This window comes from Natrix helvetica, assembly GCF_964273705.1.
Source record: "Natrix helvetica genome assembly, chromosome: 2".
NCBI lineage: Eukaryota > Metazoa > Chordata > Lepidosauria > Squamata > Natricidae > Natrix > Natrix helvetica.
Window position 1 is genome coordinate 219,257,469 of NC_138552.1, and position 20,452 is coordinate 219,277,920.

A 20,452-nucleotide genomic window follows, 5' to 3' on the forward strand; every position below is an offset into this window, starting at 1 on the left:
CCTCAGTTACTCATTCAACCCATTAACATAGATATGTAGGAAAGAAACAGAATCAATTTCTCTCAACTCTATCATTCTATCAGATCTAAGCATGTTCTCATCCTTAAAAAAAATCCTCAATGATTTCATAATGTTTCTAGTCATATGTTCAACATAGGACACAAGGTAAAATATTTTAGGAAATTAAAGTTTAAAAACAGGGTGCATATTTTATATATCTCTGGATATGTAATATAAATTGAAAAGAGATACCAAAAGTATGGCCCCCAAACAAGTACAATGTCAAGAAAAAGAAGAAATTGATTTCACTGTTCCAAAAGCTTGCAATGATCTGAGAATTATAATAAAACAGGACACATATTATTATGGAAGAAGTGACAGGTTAATAGTCACTTAGGTGAGATGAGGAGTTAAGAAATTGGATGGATGGGTGGATGGATGGATGGAAAAATTAAGATTGACAGCTAAAGCTCAGAAAGTTATTAATATAAACAAAATGGACCGATTTACCATATTTTTCGGAGTATAAGACGCACCTTTTTTCCTCAAAAAAGAGGCTGAAAATCTGGGTGCATCTTATACATCAAATACAGCATTTTTGCCTCCCGAAGTCTGGCCTCTTCACAAAATGGCTGTGCACACCCTTATGGAAGCTTTCAGAGAGTTCCTGGGGGCTGGGGAGGGCAGAAATTAGCAAAAAATGGGCCGTTCCCCCCCCCCCGCCGCCTCCAGCAGTACTTTATAAGCCTCTATAAGGCTATGCATGCAATATTTTTGACAAAAAACGGGCCCGTTTTCACAAAAAATGGGCCATTTTTGCTACTTTTTGCCCCCATCCCCACCCCAGTAACTCTGCAAGCCCCCCCCCCAAAGGCTATTCATGCCTTTTATTTGAAAAAAAACGTGCCCGTTTTCACAAAAAACGGGCCATTTTGGGGAGGTTTGCAGAGTGCAAAAAGGTTTTTTTTCCCTTTTGGAAAGCTCTTTAACTGATTGATGAGAATTACATTGACCAAGTGCTGTGCCAGCAGAAACAAAGTTTTAGGTGCTCCAGCGATTTCTTTCTCCAGCACATGGATAAATACACCTGGAAACATCTACCTACCTACCTATCTCTCTCCCTCTCCCTATTATCTACTGTATTTCTCTCTCTCTCTCTCTCTCTCTCTCTTTCTCTCTATTCCTCTACCTACCAACCTACCTACTCTCTATCTCTCTCTCCCTACCAAGCTACTGTATTTCTCTATCTCTTTCTATTTCTCTCTCTCTATTCCTCTCCCTACCTACCTACTGTATTTCTCTCTCTCCCCCCCTCTCTCTTCCTACGTACCTACCTACTCTCTCTCTGTACTTATCTACTGTATTTCACTTCTCTCCCCCTCTACCTATCAACCTACCGACTCTCTCTCTCTCTCTCTCCCTCTTCTTACGTACTGTATTTCCCTATCTCTATTTCTCTCTCTCCCTACCTACCTACTGTATTTCTCTCTCTTTCTCTCTCTCTCTATCCCTCTACCTACCAATCTACCTACTCTCTCTCTCCCTACCTACCTATCTACTGTATTTCTCTATCTCTTTCTATTTCTGAATCTATTCCTCTAGCTATCTACCCACCTACCTACCTACCCTCTTTCTCTCCCCTTACCTACTGTATTTCTCTATTTCTCTCTCTCTCTCTCTCTCTCTCTTTCCCTTTACCCACCTACCTACCTAACTACTCACTCTCTCTCCCTACCTACCTACTGTATTTCTCTCTCTTTCTCTCCCTCTCTATTCCTCTACCTACCTACCTACTTTTTTAAAAAAAATGCCTCTTCAAAACTCTGGTGCGTCTTATACTCCGGTGCGTCTTATACTCTGAAAAATACAGTCAATATGTTCAAATAAAAAAGAAAAAGATTAATATAATAGGTGCTCAGCAAAATTATAAAATACTACCAGGTAACAAGGAAAAAGCAAAACTACTTGGCTTCATCTTCTCCAACAAGGGCCTTGTGTTCCGCTAGTAACTGTGAACAGCAGGTTGAAGAGGTACCATTGCAATTTGAAAATGATCAAAACATAGTAAATTGGCTTTTGCAAAGTGGCACTACTTCATTTCACAGAGTTACAGCAAGCCTAATCATAGAAGCAATTCAATTCAAGGCAGCAAAATGGAAAGCATTCTACTTCACTGCCACTAATAAAAGCATCAAGACAGGCTACTTTATTTCAACCAGGCATTTTGCTTCCTGGAGAATAGCTGAAATACCAGATGCATGAAAGAGGTCAAAGGGCAACCTCTATCTTTAATCAAGGGATAAAGAAGAATCTGACTAAAATCTAGTACTCAAAATCTGGAAAATTATAGACAAAATTGTTTAATTATTTGGAAACAATGCAGTAACTGCTGAAAATCACCACAAATGGATCAAGAACAAATCTTCATTACCCTTATCTCATTTTTTAAACTGGTAAACTTTGTTAGTGGAGTGTAGAAATACAGGAGACACAATATATGTATTTTCTATTTGCATGTTGCAAAGTAAGACTGTAGCCATTAGATTAGCAAATTAATTAAAAGAGCCCTGCCATTAGATGGGCTTCAGAACTACGTTCCAGCAATGCTCATCAACAGAACTAACTAATTTGGCAACAGTATATATGAAGAGGTTCTGGAATTTTAATTGATCAGAAATTAAATATTATACACCAGCATAAAATTGCCAGAAAAAGACCCAATAATTTAGGTATATATTTTTTTCTAAATTAGTTAAACTACTTCAATTATTTTGCCAAGGGTTCTGACACCACAATTAAGAAGGAACTAAGCATGTTTAGCCCTAAAAAGATTAACTGGGGAGATCACAGAATGTTTTAAATTCCTGAATTTCACAAAGAAAGTCAAGATACATCAATGTTCTTTGAAACAGTATGGCTTACAGTCTAAAGAACATTGTTGATGTCATTTGGTTTTTAAAGCTAAATTCTAATTATGGCTTTCTGTAAACTCATAAAGGACAAAACTAGACAGAGATCTACAACTCCAACAAAGGAATAGGCATTTTCAGTAACTTATTTAAAAAGGAACATGAAATCCAATCCCTAACACCTTGAAAGTGAAGGATGCTAAAGATAATTACTCACCTTTTCCATAGAAGAACTTCCTGTAATAATAGGCACCAAGATCAATGTGTTCTATGACATAACGCTTTACTTTCTCTCTGTGGATTGGTTGATTTTCCCTTGGTACTTCTAGGACAGAAACACCTGCATTGGTGCAATGTGAACTTAGGGAAGATTCAAAAGAGCAATTATCTCCTGAAGAAAAAGATGCCGAATTTGCTCTAGAGAGTGCGATCCTCCTATCTCCTTCCCCACCAGTTTCATTCCTGAAATAAGGACAATTCAGTACTAAGTCATTACTCTTCCCATCGCCTTCATCGGCATCCAAATTTTCCTTTGAATTTAGATCCTCTTTACTTCCCAAAGGAGATTCACAGCTCCCAATCTGGCTTGCTGCCATTGAAGTTTGTGATGCAGCAGACGCCCCGGTGGTTATATTCTTTCTTTTGCCCACATTAATTTTAGTAGCCATTGCTTCATTTATGTTAAAGAGAATACTCTGGACATCGTAGTGGGCAAAGCACTTCTGACAATTCCAAGGATGGACATTCTTTTCAAGTCTACTCTCCTCTAATTCAGCCACAAATTTTAGTGCTTCATGTTCGCTTTTAGCAGTTCTGAGTTTTTTAAAAAGAGATGTTTCTACTGACTCTGATTTTAATCTCCATTTGAAAGATTTTTCCTGATCTCTACCAACAAGCAAGGTGCTATCCATATAGTCCAGTCCAGAAATTCTGACAAACTCTCCTCTTGAAATCTGGGTTGCCGCATGGAGACTTGGAGAAATTGTGGCGTCACAGTGGAAAAATTCAGGAAGTCCAAACGGTGCATGTATTTTATGCTCAACATTCTCTATTGTATAGCCACGAAGCATTGCAAAAAAGTTCTCTCCACTCAAGCCTTGTCTATCAATTGATGATGTACTTCCATATTCCCGATGAAGAGCTGCTCCTGTATTTGGGTTCACAGCATTCTGGTCCAGAACATCCTCAGTGTCAATGTCACTGATTGTAACATCACTATTACTTCTTTGCCTTATAGGATGAAGTTCCCTATGTGGAGAATGGATAAAAATGTCTCCATACTTGGCTCCTGCAAATTCCAAATCAAGCTGTTCCTTTTGCTGTCCTTCATTCTGATCCCCATTTACTAATCCACCACTCTCACTTTGAGGCCTGTCTTCCCAGGTAGCATTGGGTAGTTCCTTGACACACTCTTTCTTAGGTGGCCATTCAGATACTCTGGCTCGGACTCCCATTTTAGGCACAGCAGGAGTACCATTGGCTGAGTTACTATTTTCACTTTTGTTGCTGGTATTTAGAGATATAGGAGGACCCATATTACCATTCAAAGCCTTAAATTTCCTGGCAAAGTAATCATCCGATTGCATTATTCTTACAGATTCCCTGTATTTTGAGGAACCTCTGCTAGGCCTGTACTTTTCTTCTTGTGAAGATTTCTTATCACTCATATCCAAAGAAAATGGAATGTTATGTTTTATCTTCAAGACCAGTGGTGTTGCTGTAACATTTCCATTATAAATAAAATAAGGATGTATCTAAAATTTGATCCTGTCGTCGTTTCAAGTGATAGTCTTGTATAATTCATTTCTCATTCTTCATATATTTTGGATCAAGAATGAATCTGGAGTTGATTCACTCCATGTACCTGTCCACATTAAAAAAGAAAGAAAACAAATTAAGATATATTTTGAAATGAATGTGAAAACATATTTACAAATGTACCACCTAAAAATGTAAATAAATAAATGTAAATAACTGTAAATAATTTTTTTAAATTCAGCATGTTCTATTATTGCTAGGTATAAATAGGCAGTTTCATAAAACTAGTGAGGCAATTTTGAATATCCAACTATCCCCTGATCTTTGAAGAGGCTCCTCTCCTAGAATACAACTATTGTAAAGTTGTAAACACATGGCTTCTCTATGGAGATTGATTCTAGAGCCTTCAATATTAGACTTACTATTTAATAACTTGAAATGAATATTTAATATTTACAATTTGTTATATTCACATTGTTTATAATATACTATATAATTATTGTACTTTATCTTGATTGCAAAGTACCTAGCTAAAGTTAAAACAATGAAAGTAAAATAATTCTGCAAAGAATCCCCAGAGAATGAATGTTGGCAATCTGTTCCTATCAATCTTCACTGCAATGTTAAATTATTGGCTAGCACTAGCTTTTCTGATTACAAGAACCTCCACCTTTTAAAAGATCCATTACAGAAACTTGAATATAGATTACTGTCATGCTTACATTTCTAAAAATATCTCAGACCAGGCAATATTACATTTCCAACTTGAATCAAATTATGTATTAATGAATGATAGCAGATTTATTTGCATTTTTTTTTAAAAAATGTATGTTATATAACTTAAGGAGAGACACATACAAAGTAGAAATGTGCAAACCAGCCAAATCTGATTATAATCTTTAATACCGGTGGGAGATCTAATTTAATTTGAATGTCTGAACTGAAGAATCAATTCTGATTAAAATATTTTCTGCACATTTATGGAAATCATGTAAATCACCAGAGGGATCTGATCTGAGAATTGGAATAACTTGTTAATTTTATGCAAAAAGTTATTCCACTTATAGATTTGATTAAATTACCAAGAAACAGAAGATCCTACTAATACATATAAAGGTTCTGACATTTGCAAACATATTTTCTTTTAAAGGATATAAAATCCATGGGTCAAAATAATGCTCTACTAATATTTAGTAAAGCAGACAGGATTTTTACTGATACTCACGACCACAATAGAAAATGTTAACAGCATATTAAATATACAAAACTGATTTGGAACTCTGACACCTCTTTAAACATGAATGAGCAGTATCAGACATATGACTTTATTTTGCAGAAATGATACAATCCAATGAGTGATCAGTCATCAGAGTCTGACAGATTATGATTTAATCAGATCATAAACAAGACGATCATTTGAACTCTCCTTCTGCTCTGACCTAGGCTTCCCCAAAAAGTATGAAGCAGATTCCTGGTCCCGACAAAGCTCCTTTTATTAAACGAATGTGAATTCCTCTCATTCACATTCAGCAATGGCCTGATAATGGTCTTTTAAATGTGAAGTTATGACCAAAGACCTTATCTAGCTTGGAAAGCTGCCATGTAAATATTTTCCAAATGCAGTCCTGTGCAAGGAAAGACTTGGCACAGAGTCTGAGATTCACGGACAGATCTTCACACTCCTGAAATGAACTAACGAAAGAATGAATTGTTTTCTGCAAAAGCCCACTCCCCTTTTACACCTCGTTTATTTCCTATGGGACTGGCCATTCACTATCCACCTGCAGCTTTACTCCCAAGTTGACTGTAATTTCTTAGCTGTTTTTTTTCTCTGAAAGTTCTGCGCATGCACACACTGGAAGCAAGCTCCAGCTGTTCCTCTGCCTCACTGCTGTCTCGCTTCGAAGGCAGCTGAGAACTACCAGATGGTCTTGGCCCCACCTCTGCCTCCAACGCAGATCCCTCATCCGAGCCTTTCCCAGTCTCCAGGACTGGCCCATGTTCCTCCCCAACCTCCTCACTGTATGACTCTGCTGCCAGCTCTGCTGGCCGCTGGCAGGCCACAACACCTTCCCCCCATAGCACATGCTGTTTTAGTAGTCCATGGACTCTGAGAAAGTAGATAGAGAGCTGTTCCCTCCCACTTATGGACTTGATCCATCATTTTCTCTGCTCATTAAGATATCTGATAGGGAACATGGCGGATTGGACCTGGGAGCTGCCAATCACCTTTCTTTAGGAAGTAGTGATCAGCAGTGACAGGAGCCTTTGGAAGAGACTATGGGTGCTCTTTCTTCAAGAGGCTGTCTTTGATCCACCTGTTTTTGCCAGCTATTACCCTATCTATAGCCTTACCTTCTTGAAATTTACTAAGACTCCGATTAGTATTCAGCTACCATACATAGACTACACTCTGTCAAACAGGATTCAAACTTGGAAATGACTCTGATCACTCTTATGGAAGATCCGTGTTGAGACCTGGATGGTGATAGTGATCCCTCCTGGTTCTCTTAGATCTTGCAATAATTTTCAATATATTTGACCATTCTGATCTCTTGGACCATTTAGACCAGAGAATGGAAACACTGCTCAGTGGTGGTTCTGCTCCTCCTCCAGTAAGCAATTTCAGGCATGGGAAGGAGAAAGATCAGCTAAGCAGTTTCTCTTTTGTGTATGGTTCATGCTTTGGACCTTCCTCCCTGCTTTTTGTCAACTGGAAGGAAAGGTCTTCCCTTAGTTTGGGGCATGGCACTATTAATACACTGGTGACATCGACTGTACATGGTTACTATGAGCTACGCTGGAAAAAAAGTGAAAATCTTAGCCCAGTGTCTTGAAGTTGTCAGGTCTGGATAGGATAAAATAAATTGAAATTGAATACAAGAAAGACAGTGTCACTATTTGTTCATTAGGATTATCTGGCATTTCTAGTGCTGTCTCTTGATGGGATGGTATTGACTCTGAGATGCTAGATCTGTGACATCCTGGAGTCATGGCTACTCCTAGATAGTGGGAAGAGATACTGAGAGGCAATATACTCAGCATACTACCCCCATTAATATAACTCTTCACGATTCTGTAAATCACATTATTTTTATGTCTTTTCAAACAGCTTCCACATTTACTTTAAGTCCATTTTCCAGTTATTCTGTTAGAAGAATATATCCTTTATCTGCCTCATCTGTAACTTGTGCCTACCTAACTATATACTTTTTTCCCCCTTTCTTTCCTTTTTTTCCATGTTCTTTTCCTCCAAAATCCTCTTGACACTAGTATAAAATAGTCTGTCCTACATTAATTACTTATCACTCTTGTATTCCTCACCCGTGTTCTCAATCTTTCGTGCATAAATCAATCATGCATCTAGATTTATATTCATTATTTCACTATATGCATCTACATAATAGACTTATTCAAAACCTACAGAAATTTTCTGTCTAGACCTTTCATATGGCCCGGTCATTTCTTTGTTTTTTCATTGCTTTCATTTATGCTCCTAACTGAATATTTTTCTCCTTCATATTTATTCAGAAGGTTCCCAAAACACATATCTGTTTTTTCCATTATCACCACTCACTAGAGCATAACATGCAACCATTACTAACTGGGCATAGCAATAAAGCTCTCTTTAGGAATACAAACATATTCTCTTGAGTTAAGAGTCAAGTTTCAAAATATACATAGCTTTCATTGCAGATGCAAACATTTCTGTTAGAATGAAAATCAGCTATTAGCACTCATAATGGCTATGAATCCATATTTATGTGCCAGTTCTTTTTCCTTCCCTGACTTTTTGCCACCCGTTTCTTAACTTTGAATGTTGAGGAATATCTGCACAGCATTTGCATAATGGCTTTGTCTGGCCTTAGATTCTCTACCTTTGTTTTTGCCAGCTTCAGCCTGATGTTAATAAACTTATACTTTAATCTATATCTAGAACAGCCATTAGGTTTCCCTCTGTGAAATATTGGAAGTGTGTAATCCTCACAGGCCTTGATAAACTGTTTTAATGAAATAATTAGAAAAGTTGTTCAAGAAGAAATCCGACATGTGCAGAGTATGAGAGACAAGCTGTATATAGGATAATCAAAATTTAATTTCTACATCTCCTCTGTGTTACCTCTGAAAGCTTCCTACTACATGTCTATGCATGTCTATGCAATGGACCAGACTGGTTTCTGTACCTCTGTTTCTAGTGTTGTGAATCTAGTAGTCCTTGCAGCAACCTGGGTTAAACCAATCCATATTTTCTAACGTAAGCCAACTCTTTCAATCATAATGAAGCCTTCATCTCTCTGTATACCAGCTCCATTTCATAAAATCTGACCACTTTTATTCAGATCTATTACAACTTTTCCTTTTCTCTTGGTTTCACAGACGCAACTTATTTTTTCTTCTATTTCATTTGCTAATTCATACCCTTTATCATATTCTCCTCTTGTGTTACAAGTTACAATATTTCATATACAGTAATTACTACCATATAAGACCCTACAAATTGTCTCAAATCATATTGGGTAGTAGTAGTCAATCAAGACTTTCATATAATACTCATATAATAAGATAGAGCAAGTTCTCATTCTTATTTGTAACCTATAGCACGTGCACAACCAAAGCAAACATTTTCTCCAAATAATAGTCCTACTATTTTAATCCAAGCTAAAATCTATAATCTAGACTCTATCTTGCGTTACTTCTGAAGATTGCTATCCCTTCTTTTTAAGCCCTAAAAGGGTGTCATTTTCTGTAAGCAAGTATTTCATTCAACCAATGTTCAACTTTAAATCTTCAGTTTTAAAGGTGCTTTTCATGTTCATAGATCTCTGGTTGTAGCTAGGATATAGTGGGGTTTTGGAAAAGAAAAAACAGAAGCTGCTGTTACTTTAATCTGAGAACCTTTTCTGTAATTATTTGGAATTTTGACTACTACTTTTGAAGTGCTGTAGCACTCAGCTAAATAAAATGGAGCTTTTCTGCAAGAACAATGAGCCTTATTGTACCACTGTTTGCTCAAATTAATATTTAATGAGAAGATGTTGTTTTTTTTATAGAAGAGGGATTGGTTAGAATGACTCCTCAGGAACCTAAATAATTCCCATCTCTAATATGCTTACAATTAAAGCTATCAGAACAGAGCTGGTGCCCAATAACATTGCAGTATTGTGTTTCAAAGAAAGTCCAGATGGCTCAAGAAAGTACAAATAAAGTGAAGAGTGGAGAGGGCAACTGAGGATATACTGTATCTAAAAGATGCCAAGTCAAATCTAAAAGTAAATCTTTGTGACATTTTTTTTTCTGAAACTAAAAAATAATGGACGCAAAGACATCCATTATAAAACGGAACACAATTAGTTGGTTGAAAAAAAGCACTTTAATAAAAAGCAAATAGAAAGCTGATTTTGAAAGAGGTATATCTACCAATGATATCCTTAGCCTAGTAAGGAAGAAAATGAAGATAAAGTTTGGGCAGCATGACTCTATACCTGTTATGAACCTGTGGCATGCAGAGCCCTCTCTGCGGGCACGCGAGCCAGCACCCCACCTCTCCTACACCACACATGCATGTGTGCCTCCCACCAGCCAGCTGATTTTTGGGTCTCTGCCATGCATGCACGGGGAGCAGGGGGTCATGTGCATGTGTGGGAGGAGTGCAGGGGGGGATGCGCCCTCCCACCACAGCCCATTTTTTCTCCCAGGAGGCTGCGAGGCCTGATCTCCATATTTCAATCATCATACTGCCAATGGCCCAGCAAATAAATAAATAAATAAATAGTGTGCCTAAAATCAATGAATGCATTTTTTAAAAAAAATATTTGAACATTTTCTATTTGTTGGAGAACTACTTGCTAAACATTGGCCAACATTTGCTTGTGAGGGCAAGTTTCTAAAATTTACAAGCTTTCACTTCAAACTAATATAATTATCTTTCAGCTAGTTTCTCTAAACTAGGCTAAAACTGATTTAGCCAATAATATATTCAGCATAATGAGATGATCTTTGTAAAGGAACATTTTCTTCCGTTCATACAGCAAGCATCCTGCAAATACAATTTCATATTCTCTTTACGGGGTTTTTTGTTTTGTTTTGTTTCCAAGCTGGAAATTCAACTGCCAACACTCTGTGTAGCAATGAAAACAAAGAAGTGCTTTGTTTCCTATCGTGCTAAGAGAGATAGGGAAAGAATGAGATAGACAAATAAATATCGTATTTTTCAGAGTCTAAGACGCACCGGAGTATAAAATGCACCGGAGTATAAAACGCACCAAGGTTTTGAAGAGGCAAATTAAAAAAATAGTTTTTGCAGTCTGCAAACCTCACAAAAACGGGCCCGTTTTTTTTTTCAAAAAAAAGGGCATGAGAGCCCTTAGGAGACTTGTAGAGTGTTCCTGGGGGGCAGGGGCAAAAACGAGCAAAAATGGCTCGTTTTTTGAGAAAACAGGCTGTTTTTTTGTCAAAAAATAGGGCATTAGGAAGCTTATAGAGTGCTCCCGGCGGATGGGGGGGGCAAAATTGAGAAAAAAAACGGCCCATTTTTTGCTCATTTCTGCCCTCCCCAGCCCCCAGGAGCTCTCTGAAAGCCTCCTACAAGCTATGCACGCCATTTTGGTGAAAGGGCGGCAAAAACAAATGCTGTATTCAATGTATAAGACGCACCCAGATTTTCAGTCTCTTTTTTGAGGGAAAAAGGTACGTCTTATACTTTGAAAAATACGGTAGGCATTTTCAATAGTTGATATCTTGATTAGTAAGAATTCTGCTAATTGACAAAAACTGCTATATGGCTTGTTTCTTTCTAAATAACAAACTAGATTATGATGAAGGCAAATATATGTGTCCCAGGATAATGTTGCAGGATCAAATTTGAGTCGGTCACGGGGACAAGAGATTTAGTCTTCCAAACTTTCGGACTCTGCTGGAGCCCATCCTTAGGGAATCTCCCTTTCTCTCATTCACACATTCTAGAGAGAAAGAGAGAAGTTCCCTGAAGATGGGCTCCAGCACAAATATGAAAGTTTAAAAGCCTAAACCTCTTGTCCTGGTGACCATCTCCAATTGGATCCTAGTTTATGATGCTGTTTTGAGAAACAAGCCAGGGTTCAATATATGTACATTACAGTTAAAACCTATTTATAGAGCTAATCAGGATTCTTTCTCAGAGGTCTCATTTTCCATGCTTATAGGTAAAGATAAAGGTTCCCCTGGCACTTATCTGTCAGTCGTTCCTGACTCTAGGGGGCGATGCTCATCTCCATTTCAAAGCCAAAGAGCCAGTGCTGTCCGAAGACGTCTCTGTGGTCATGCGGCTGGCATGACTCAATGCCGAAGGTGCACGGTGGGAAGGCACACTGTTACCTTCCCACCAAAGATGGTCCCTATTTTTCTACCTGCATTTTTATGTGCTTTCAAACTGCTAGGTTGGCAGAAGCTGGGACAAGTAACAGCTCACTCCGTTACACGGCGCTAGGGATTCAAACAACCGAACTGCCAACCTTCTGATCAACAAGCTCAGCATCTTAGCCACTGAGCCACTGCGTCCATGCTTATATTTCCATGCAATATACAAATGAAAAGAGTTAAGCTTAAAGGAAGCAAGACAAGACAGAATATCCAAGTCAATTTAGATTTAAAGCTCACTCTCTCTCATATCAACAGGGGGGAAATACATTTGACTTTCCCAATAGAACTTAGTTTTAAAAAAATCTTTCTACAACCTCTCAAAGCTGTTCCCATGAGGAGGAATGAAAAAAATAGCTTACTAAAGCCACATTTACACAGCTAATCTGCCACATATTTGTCTCTTTTTCAAAACGGTCAGCAAGTTCAGAGTACATTTCTGATAAAACGGGATTGGCTTGGCATGAAGTGGCAATGGGAAAGTTTATTGATTGATAAAATCTGTTAAATAAATATAGATAGCCACCCGTCTATCAGAAATAACTCTCAGCGCACGAAGTGTGATTAGCTGTAATTAGCAATTGTGACAGCTCTTTGATGAAAAAGGCAAATTCCAACAAATCTCAGTAACATGTATGTGTAACCAATCTATCCCCAAGAAAAAATGGACATGCAAGGAAGAAGTTAAATACAATTGCAAGATTCCTAGATGGACAAAGTGAGGGTAATCAATAGGATTAGAGACATGAATTGGATAGTTTATAGGCTGATGGACTAGACCCGTGATGGTGAACCTATGGAATGTGTGGCCAAAGTGGCATGCAAAGCCATGTTGCCCCACATGCGCAGCCTTGCTTTTTTGTCTTCTGAGTTTCTGGCACGCATGTGCACGTAACGATCAGCTGTCCTTTGAGCGTGCGGCAGCACCGAAAACCAGTGTGCGCATGCACACCAGCCAGCTAAACAAGATCATCAAAATTAGCCAGTGCTCTGAGCCCAACTGAACCTGAAAGACGTATTTCAGAGCTCATTGGAAGCGTTAAATAAAGTATTGTTGCCTGATATCTGAAGTTTGAACTCCATTTAGTGGTTGGAGGGCTTCCACTCAAAAGGATGTAGGTAACATTAACTGGATTCTTGGGATTAGAAATGTGTTGGGCATTTACTGGCAAAATGTCTCTTGATTCCATAGGTGGCAACATTTTAGAGCTGATTTGGGATGACAAAGTTTAAGCACAACTGGCTATGATGAGGTGACATAAGTTGTCACTATAAAAGCATAACATATCTGCATTGTTTTTCTAACTGACAAGGAAGTCCTGGCATAAAATTAGTTACTAAATTAAATCTGGCTTATTTCTCAGTAAATGTATATAGAATTGCAGTTCTAGAAGGCCACTTTTCCCACGTATTAACTGAGCCATTTATACTGCTCTAAAAAGAGTGACTGCACTCTTGAGAATTAGTTCTATTCTTAAAGGTGCTATAAGCGGGTTTTAGGCCAAAGCTGTCAGAACAATTTACAATTTAAACAAAAAATATATAAAATTCAGACACAGTACCACCAAATAAAACCAAGGAAAAACGATTGCAGTACAAAAGACACAAGTGCATTTTGGAACTTAACGTTTGAAAAAACCTGGGTTGAAGTTTTGTAAAATACTTTACTTTGGTACCAAAGAGAACTGACAAATTTATTTTTCTCTACAGAGGTAATTCAATAACCAGGTGCTACCATGGAAAGGCTGTTTTGCTAGTAGCTACTTACCTAATCACAGCAGAGGCACCTGGAGATAAAACAGATAACGCCGAGGTAAATATGGAGAAGATGCTTAGCTAGATAGCTTGACTCATTTAGCATTTTAAAACTTTTTTTAAACCACCGAATAAGGTTAGTAAATCTCTCTGACCTAATATAAACCACTCTTAGGCAGCAAGGTCAAACATGTTCAAGGTCTTTATGGCTAGATAATATTGGTGAGGGCTAGGAGCAATCCTCAAGTTACTGTATTCAGCTAGAAACATTTTGGCCACAGCTAAGAGAAGAGGTTAATAGCAGTACTGCCAGTGGTGGGATTCAAAGCTTTTTACTACTGGTTCTGTGGGCAGGGAATGGCTTGGTGGGCGTGGCAAGGGAAGGTTACTGCAAAATCCCCATTCCCTCGCAATCACCTGGGACTCGAGAGGCAGAGAATAGATGTGGATGGGGCCAGTCAGAGATGGCATTTACCGGTTCTCCGAACTACTCAAAATTTTTGCTACCTGTTCTCCAGAACTGGTCAGAACCTGCTAAATACCGTGTTTTCCCGAAAATAAGACAGGGTCTTATTTTCTTTTGACCCCCCCCCCAAAATAAGCACTTGGATTTATTTTTGGGGAGGTCTTATTATTTTTGAGGTGCAGGAAGCAGCAAGTGTGGTCACCTCATGGCTGCTGCTGTGTCGCAATATTTTCAGGGAGGGCTTATTTTCAAGGGAAGGTTTTTTTGTAGTGCATGCGCTCAAAAGCCCGATTAGGCTTATTATCTGGGGAGGTCTTATTTCTAGGGAAACAAGGTACCACCTTTGGTACTAACCCAAAGCGGTTCAAGTCAATCTATTATTTCAAATAGTATGACCTCTGAGCTTTGGCAAATCAAATCAAGTCAAGAGGTGTTATCAGATGTCTTTCAGCCAAAGCATATCATACCCATAGTGGCCTCCAAAGAATTTGTATAGTCAAATCAAGATAGTTATTACATAAAAATGTATTGTTTGTTTGTTTGTTTGTTTGTTTGTTTATTTGGATTTATATGCCGCCCTTCTCCAAAAGGACTCAGGGCGGCGTACAACATTAAAAAACACACATCCCAAAAGTTAAAAAAAAATTAAATCCATATCCAAAAAAACAAACCGAATTTAAAAGACAATACATTTTAAATAAGTTAAAATTAACAGGCCAGGCCAGCTTGCTGGAAAAGCCAACTTTTTAGGGCGCGTCGGAAGGACCGGAGGTTGGATTGGGGGCTGCCTGCCTACCTTGCCTAATTGAAGGAATAGCTTATCCCATATTGAAGGAATTGAAGAAATAGCTTATCCCATATACATTAGACCATTTTGAATAAAGGTCTTTATTATGGAGATAGGATCTTCTTTCTTAGTCTACCAGCCACCTCCAACTTAGAATTCTCCATCGGGACGCAAACCAATTGACAGAGCCAGGTTTTACAGCCCTTCCAGAAGGCCAAGATAGTAGGAGTGGATCCTACCTTCAGCAGCAAGATGCTTCAAAAGACGGGAGCCATGGCAGAGAAAATTTTTCTCCTGGACCCCACTAGCTGAAATTCCTTGACCACACCCTACCCCTTCTGCTGGAGTGAGTGGGGCAGTCCAACCCATTGGAGTGAGACAGTTCCTAAGGTAGCCTAGTCCCATTCCATAAAGGGCTTTAAAGTTGACACAATCAATGCCTTGTGTTGAAGCCAGAAGCAGACCGGCCACCAGCGCAGCTCACGTATATTGATCTTATGTTGTTTTCCCTTTGATTTTTATCTTGTTTTTTTTTTAGTAAATTATTGGATGATTTATTGCTTTAGGATATTTTTGATTATTTTATGACATTTCTTTCATTGTGATCAAGTGGGTATGGTAATCATCACAAATAGACTATGCTGGGAGTAAAGCATTATAAAAATTGTAAAAAAAAAAATCCACGGTCCACAAACTGAATCTGTGTCACTTTGCATAGGCATAATTCTATTGCATAAATATCCAACATTTAGAATACATTTCTATTCCAATAATGCTTAAGGTTTAAGGTGAGTATCAATATTTACCAAGTATTTATAAAAAGAAACTGGACATGTTTGAGAATATACATACATACATACATACATACATACATACATACATACATACATACATATATACACACACACATACACATACACATACATATAGTTATATATGCACACACACGCATATGCATGCACCTTTCCTTTCAGGTCTTACATAAATATGGATTGCAGACAAAAATGTGTACAATGTGTACTTGGAATTGTAAATGACTTTGGTTTTAACAACCATCAAACTGCTTTTGTTAGATGTAAAGAGGTAGAATAACATTCTCCAACTGCTACAGCTTATGATAAACATATACAATTTGCAGCTGCTCAGCTGTTCCCACCTTCACAACAAATCAAATGAATGCAAAAAATGCACACACCCAACAGTTAATGTTATTTTTAAAGACAGCTGTAACCACTGGAGAAATCCCATGAATGCCTATAGTACTTATGTTATAGAGCTGGAATACATTCAGTATCAGCAGCAGCATTTCAAGATTGGCACAACACATTTTCACATTAAACTAACCAAACTTATGGAAACCCCCTTACTTTAGTGAATGATTTGTACATACTGTACTCTTAATTTGTTCCTATTTACTGGTATAACCATAGGTAAACCAGGAATAGATGCCTTATAACGGCATTTTCAGAGTCCTACAATGCAAACATTGCCTGATTTTGAATGTAGATAAATACTAATGCATAAAAAACAGGGGAAGGTCTTGCATTTGCCTCCACCATGGATGCCACTATTCATCATGCTCTTCAAGCCAGTGACTTGACTGATTATTCTTGATCTAAGAATCTTAATCTAGAAGAAAGCCTGATATATGAACCTGAAGTGTAAGAGAAGCAACTGTTAAATCCTCCACCTCCAGCTCTATGGCACTTTAGGGATCTATTTTCCCCTTCATACCCTCAAACAACTAGGAAAACAGAAAACCTAATCCCATCCAGAATTAGAGCCCAAAGCAGTTCAGGGCCATTTAACAAAAAGAACACGTGTCTACCACCCACACAAAATTCACCCAAGCAAATTCCTCATTTTGTTTACAATCCAATAAGCTGCATGTACAAGTGCTCCACTAACAAACCAAGAACTAATAGATTTATCAACCTGTACTAGACTTTTTTAAGTACCTATACAATTAATATCTATATTGTTTTTATTCTTAATAGAAGCTTACAGTTGTCCAAGGTTCCTTCTAACTCAGTTATTCTAGTCTATTCTATTCCTATTTCTATTCGACATATTTATGAATAACTTGAATGAACAGTTAGAATATATCATTACACTTTACACAATGCAGAAGTGATGAAGGAATGGACAATAATCTTAAAAGACAATATCAAAATAAAGAAAATTTTGACAAACTGGAACAAAAGGCAGAAATCAGCAAAATTAATTTTAACAAAACAAACACGAAGTATTTCACTTGGGGCAGAAAAATCAAAAGCATGATTTTAGGATGTGAGTGGTCATACTGGGCAGGAGTATATGAAGGAGGAATCTAGGTATTTTGGTGGATAACAAGCTATCTTAGAGGAAGGAAGACTACAGGGAGACATGAGAGTTCTCTACAATGTCAGAATTCTTCCAAGGCAACAAACAATGATTTTGAATTACAGAGAAGTAGATTTTAGTTGGATGTCAGCAACATTCCCTCTAATTTCTGACCGCAGCGTGATGTGCAAAGGGGGGGGGGGCTTTTGTTCTGTTTTTCCCAAACCAACTATACATTTGTGCACCACAATATGAATATACAAGCAAATTGGAAATACACACAATAATAACATGTTAGCATATTTACATATCTCTTCAAGGATAGAAACCAGAAAGTATAATAATTGTACACACTTAAAAAGTTGTGCCTGCAAGTCATTGGAAATCCTGGCAACCACCCCCACATTTTTCAGAGGTGGTTTGCCACTGTGTTCCTCCTAAGGCTGAGAATGAATGGCTGGACCAACCCCCACCCACCCCTAAAGTTGGCTTTGAGCCTAAATTTGGACTCACAATCTCCAATTCCTAGCCCAGTGCCTTAACTGCTACACCAAAGTGGCTCAATGCATACACGCTAACAAATTATAATTTAACCTCACTAATCATTGATCACTGATAATCACAATCCATGTTTTGTAAACATTTACCCTGTTTCCCCGAAAATAAGACCTCCCCTGATAATAAGCCCAATCGGGCTTTTGAGTGCATGCACTAAAATAAGCCCTCCCCCAAAAATACGCCCTCCCTGAAAATATTGCAACACAGCAGCAGCCATGAGGTGACCATGCTCACCACCTCCTGCACCTCAAAAATAATAAGCCCTCCCCGAAAATAAGGTCAAGTGCTTATTTCAAGGGTCAAAAGAAAATAAGACCCTGTCTTATTTTCGGGGAAACACGGTATAATTTCCCCCCTCCCTTTGAAATTTGGCATGCAATAAAAAAATTAGAAAGAAAAAGAAAAAAAGCATTTAAAAAGGGTGTTCAAATAAAGCTTTCTTTTGTTCATTTCCCCTTTTCTTTCCTTCTTCTCTGGATGTATTCTAGGCTTATTTAAACTTCCATTATTAATTTAAAAACTGACATGTTTGTACTATTAACAATAACCCCAAACCCTTTTTGCTTGTAGAAATTCCAGAGATACTAATTAATTAGTATTAATTAAACATTTTCTGGAAGGAGGGAAGGAAGAAATTAAATGGGGTTTGGGAGGGGAAGGGGGAGTAAGGAGAGAAATGAATTCAACCTCTTTTGGGGGAGGGAAGGGACTACTCCATGCAGTTGGGGCTCTACTGCTCCAAGATTGGGAAAGCCCTGGGCAAAAGGTGCCAGCTCATTTAAATGCAGGAGCAAAGCTGGAACTCCTGCCATGAGCTCCAGCTAAGTTCACTGCGGTGCTACCAAACAACTTTTGCTACTGCAGTTAAGCTAAAGAAGCAAGCTAGCCCAGGACGCTTTGCAAATTGTGAGCCTGAAGTTTTACGTGGTTACATTTGTATTTATTAATTAATCTGAATTTTGTGCATAGCCTGCCTTTTACTGTCTGTGCAAATTTCATGAGTGGTGTGCATGCACGCACATAAATGCATGCAGTATTTAAGAGGGAACATAGAATGTCAGCAAAACAGTTTCTACTAGTACAAACGGTTTAACAGTAGATCACACTGCTTATGAAATAGACCAGTGATGGCGAACCTTTTTTTGGCTCCCCTGCCAAAAGCAGGGGGAGCGCAGGGGGTCGTGCACGGGCATGCCACACCCATAATGCTATGCGCACAACCACCAACACCCCGACTTCCAGTTTGTCCATAGGGCCAGTTTTGCCCTTCGGAGCCTTCAGGGAAGCCTCCTGAAGGCCCCAGAGGGCGAAAAACAGCCTCAAAAGAAGGCTGAAGTCAGCTGGCCAGCACGTGCATGCATGCTGTCCAGCTGACAGGGCAATGCCTCGCGTACCCTGACAAATGGCTCTGTGTGCCACCTGTGGCACAAGTGCCTTAGGTTCGCCATTATTTCTCTGGGTGTGTTTAAATAGGAGTCACGGGACCATCTGTCAGGGATCCCATAATAGTGCATTTCTGCATTGGGCAGGATCCGTGATCTATGATTCTACAAAGCATTCTCCACATCTAAAATTTCTATTATCAGAAAATTATGTAATTTTCCTTCTTTAATTTAGGTAATTTAAATAATTTTCTTTCCTTAATTTTCTAAAGTAGGTGATTTAGTACATTTAAAATAATAAAAAGTGCTTTTTAGCTCTGTTGAATTAGTTTAAACTATTGTACTAAGGGCTACCAACTATAACCGGCTAAAAAGATTCAGGAAAAATTTTTTAAAAATGTAATTCCAAGGTTACTCAAGCTTAATTGAGCATAACATCTATCTACCCAGTGTATTTATTGTCACGATTGTTCAATACCTAGGATTTTTTTAAAAAATCCTTTAATTATTTTCAAATATACAATCTGCCCATTTCTACAAATATTCTAAATGTTCTATTTCAAATTATCTCAGAATATTACCAACCAGATTTCTATAGTTTGAATCCACATATATAATCTTTTCCCCCTACACTCTATCCTTTCTTTCATTTATGTAAGACATTGTGTATTATACTAAGCAATTAAAAGTTCAGTTCCTGACAGTTTAATTAGTTATTATGTATTTGTCCAAATATTTAAGAATGATTATATGCTCATATCTAACAGCATATTGGTAACTATTTAAGACAACCAGTTAAAGCCTACATAGTTCTTTTAAATAGCATCCCTTAAATACAGAAAGCAAGTTGAGCATTGTTATCTCTAACCCCATACTGAAAAAATTGCTACCAAAATGATAGAGTACTATTGATAGAGATATCAACCACTTCTCTTTATCACACATTTTTGCCACTTTTCTTTAGTTTACATGTCTGTTTCAAACAGTTCAATTTTATTACATTATTTTCAAATATTAGAACTGAGGTTTAAATAAAAGCTTTTCTTTTTAATATAGTCAAATCCAGTTTTTTGTAAATAGTTTTCTCTTAATTTTAATTTCGTTTTAGAATGAAAAAAAA

At 37.9% G+C, this 20,452-nt stretch overlaps 1 protein-coding gene across 4 annotated transcripts in view; it reads right to left on the reverse strand.

Annotated features, from left to right (window-relative positions):
• The window catches only part of SIPA1L2 (signal induced proliferation associated 1 like 2), a 148,143-nt gene that overhangs the window by 65,659 nt on the left and 62,032 nt on the right, over positions 1-20,452 (reverse strand). For all 4 annotated transcript variants that reach the window (XR_014174252.1, XM_081940127.1, XM_081940129.1 and 1 more), the window contains one exon: positions 3,127-4,773. Coding sequence is in view for 3 of the 4 variants with exons in the window: in XM_081940127.1 (XP_081796253.1) it covers positions 3,127-4,576 (1,450 nt within the window). In the remaining variant the exon portion in view is untranslated. The remainder of the gene's footprint in view (positions 1-3,126; positions 4,774-20,452) is intronic.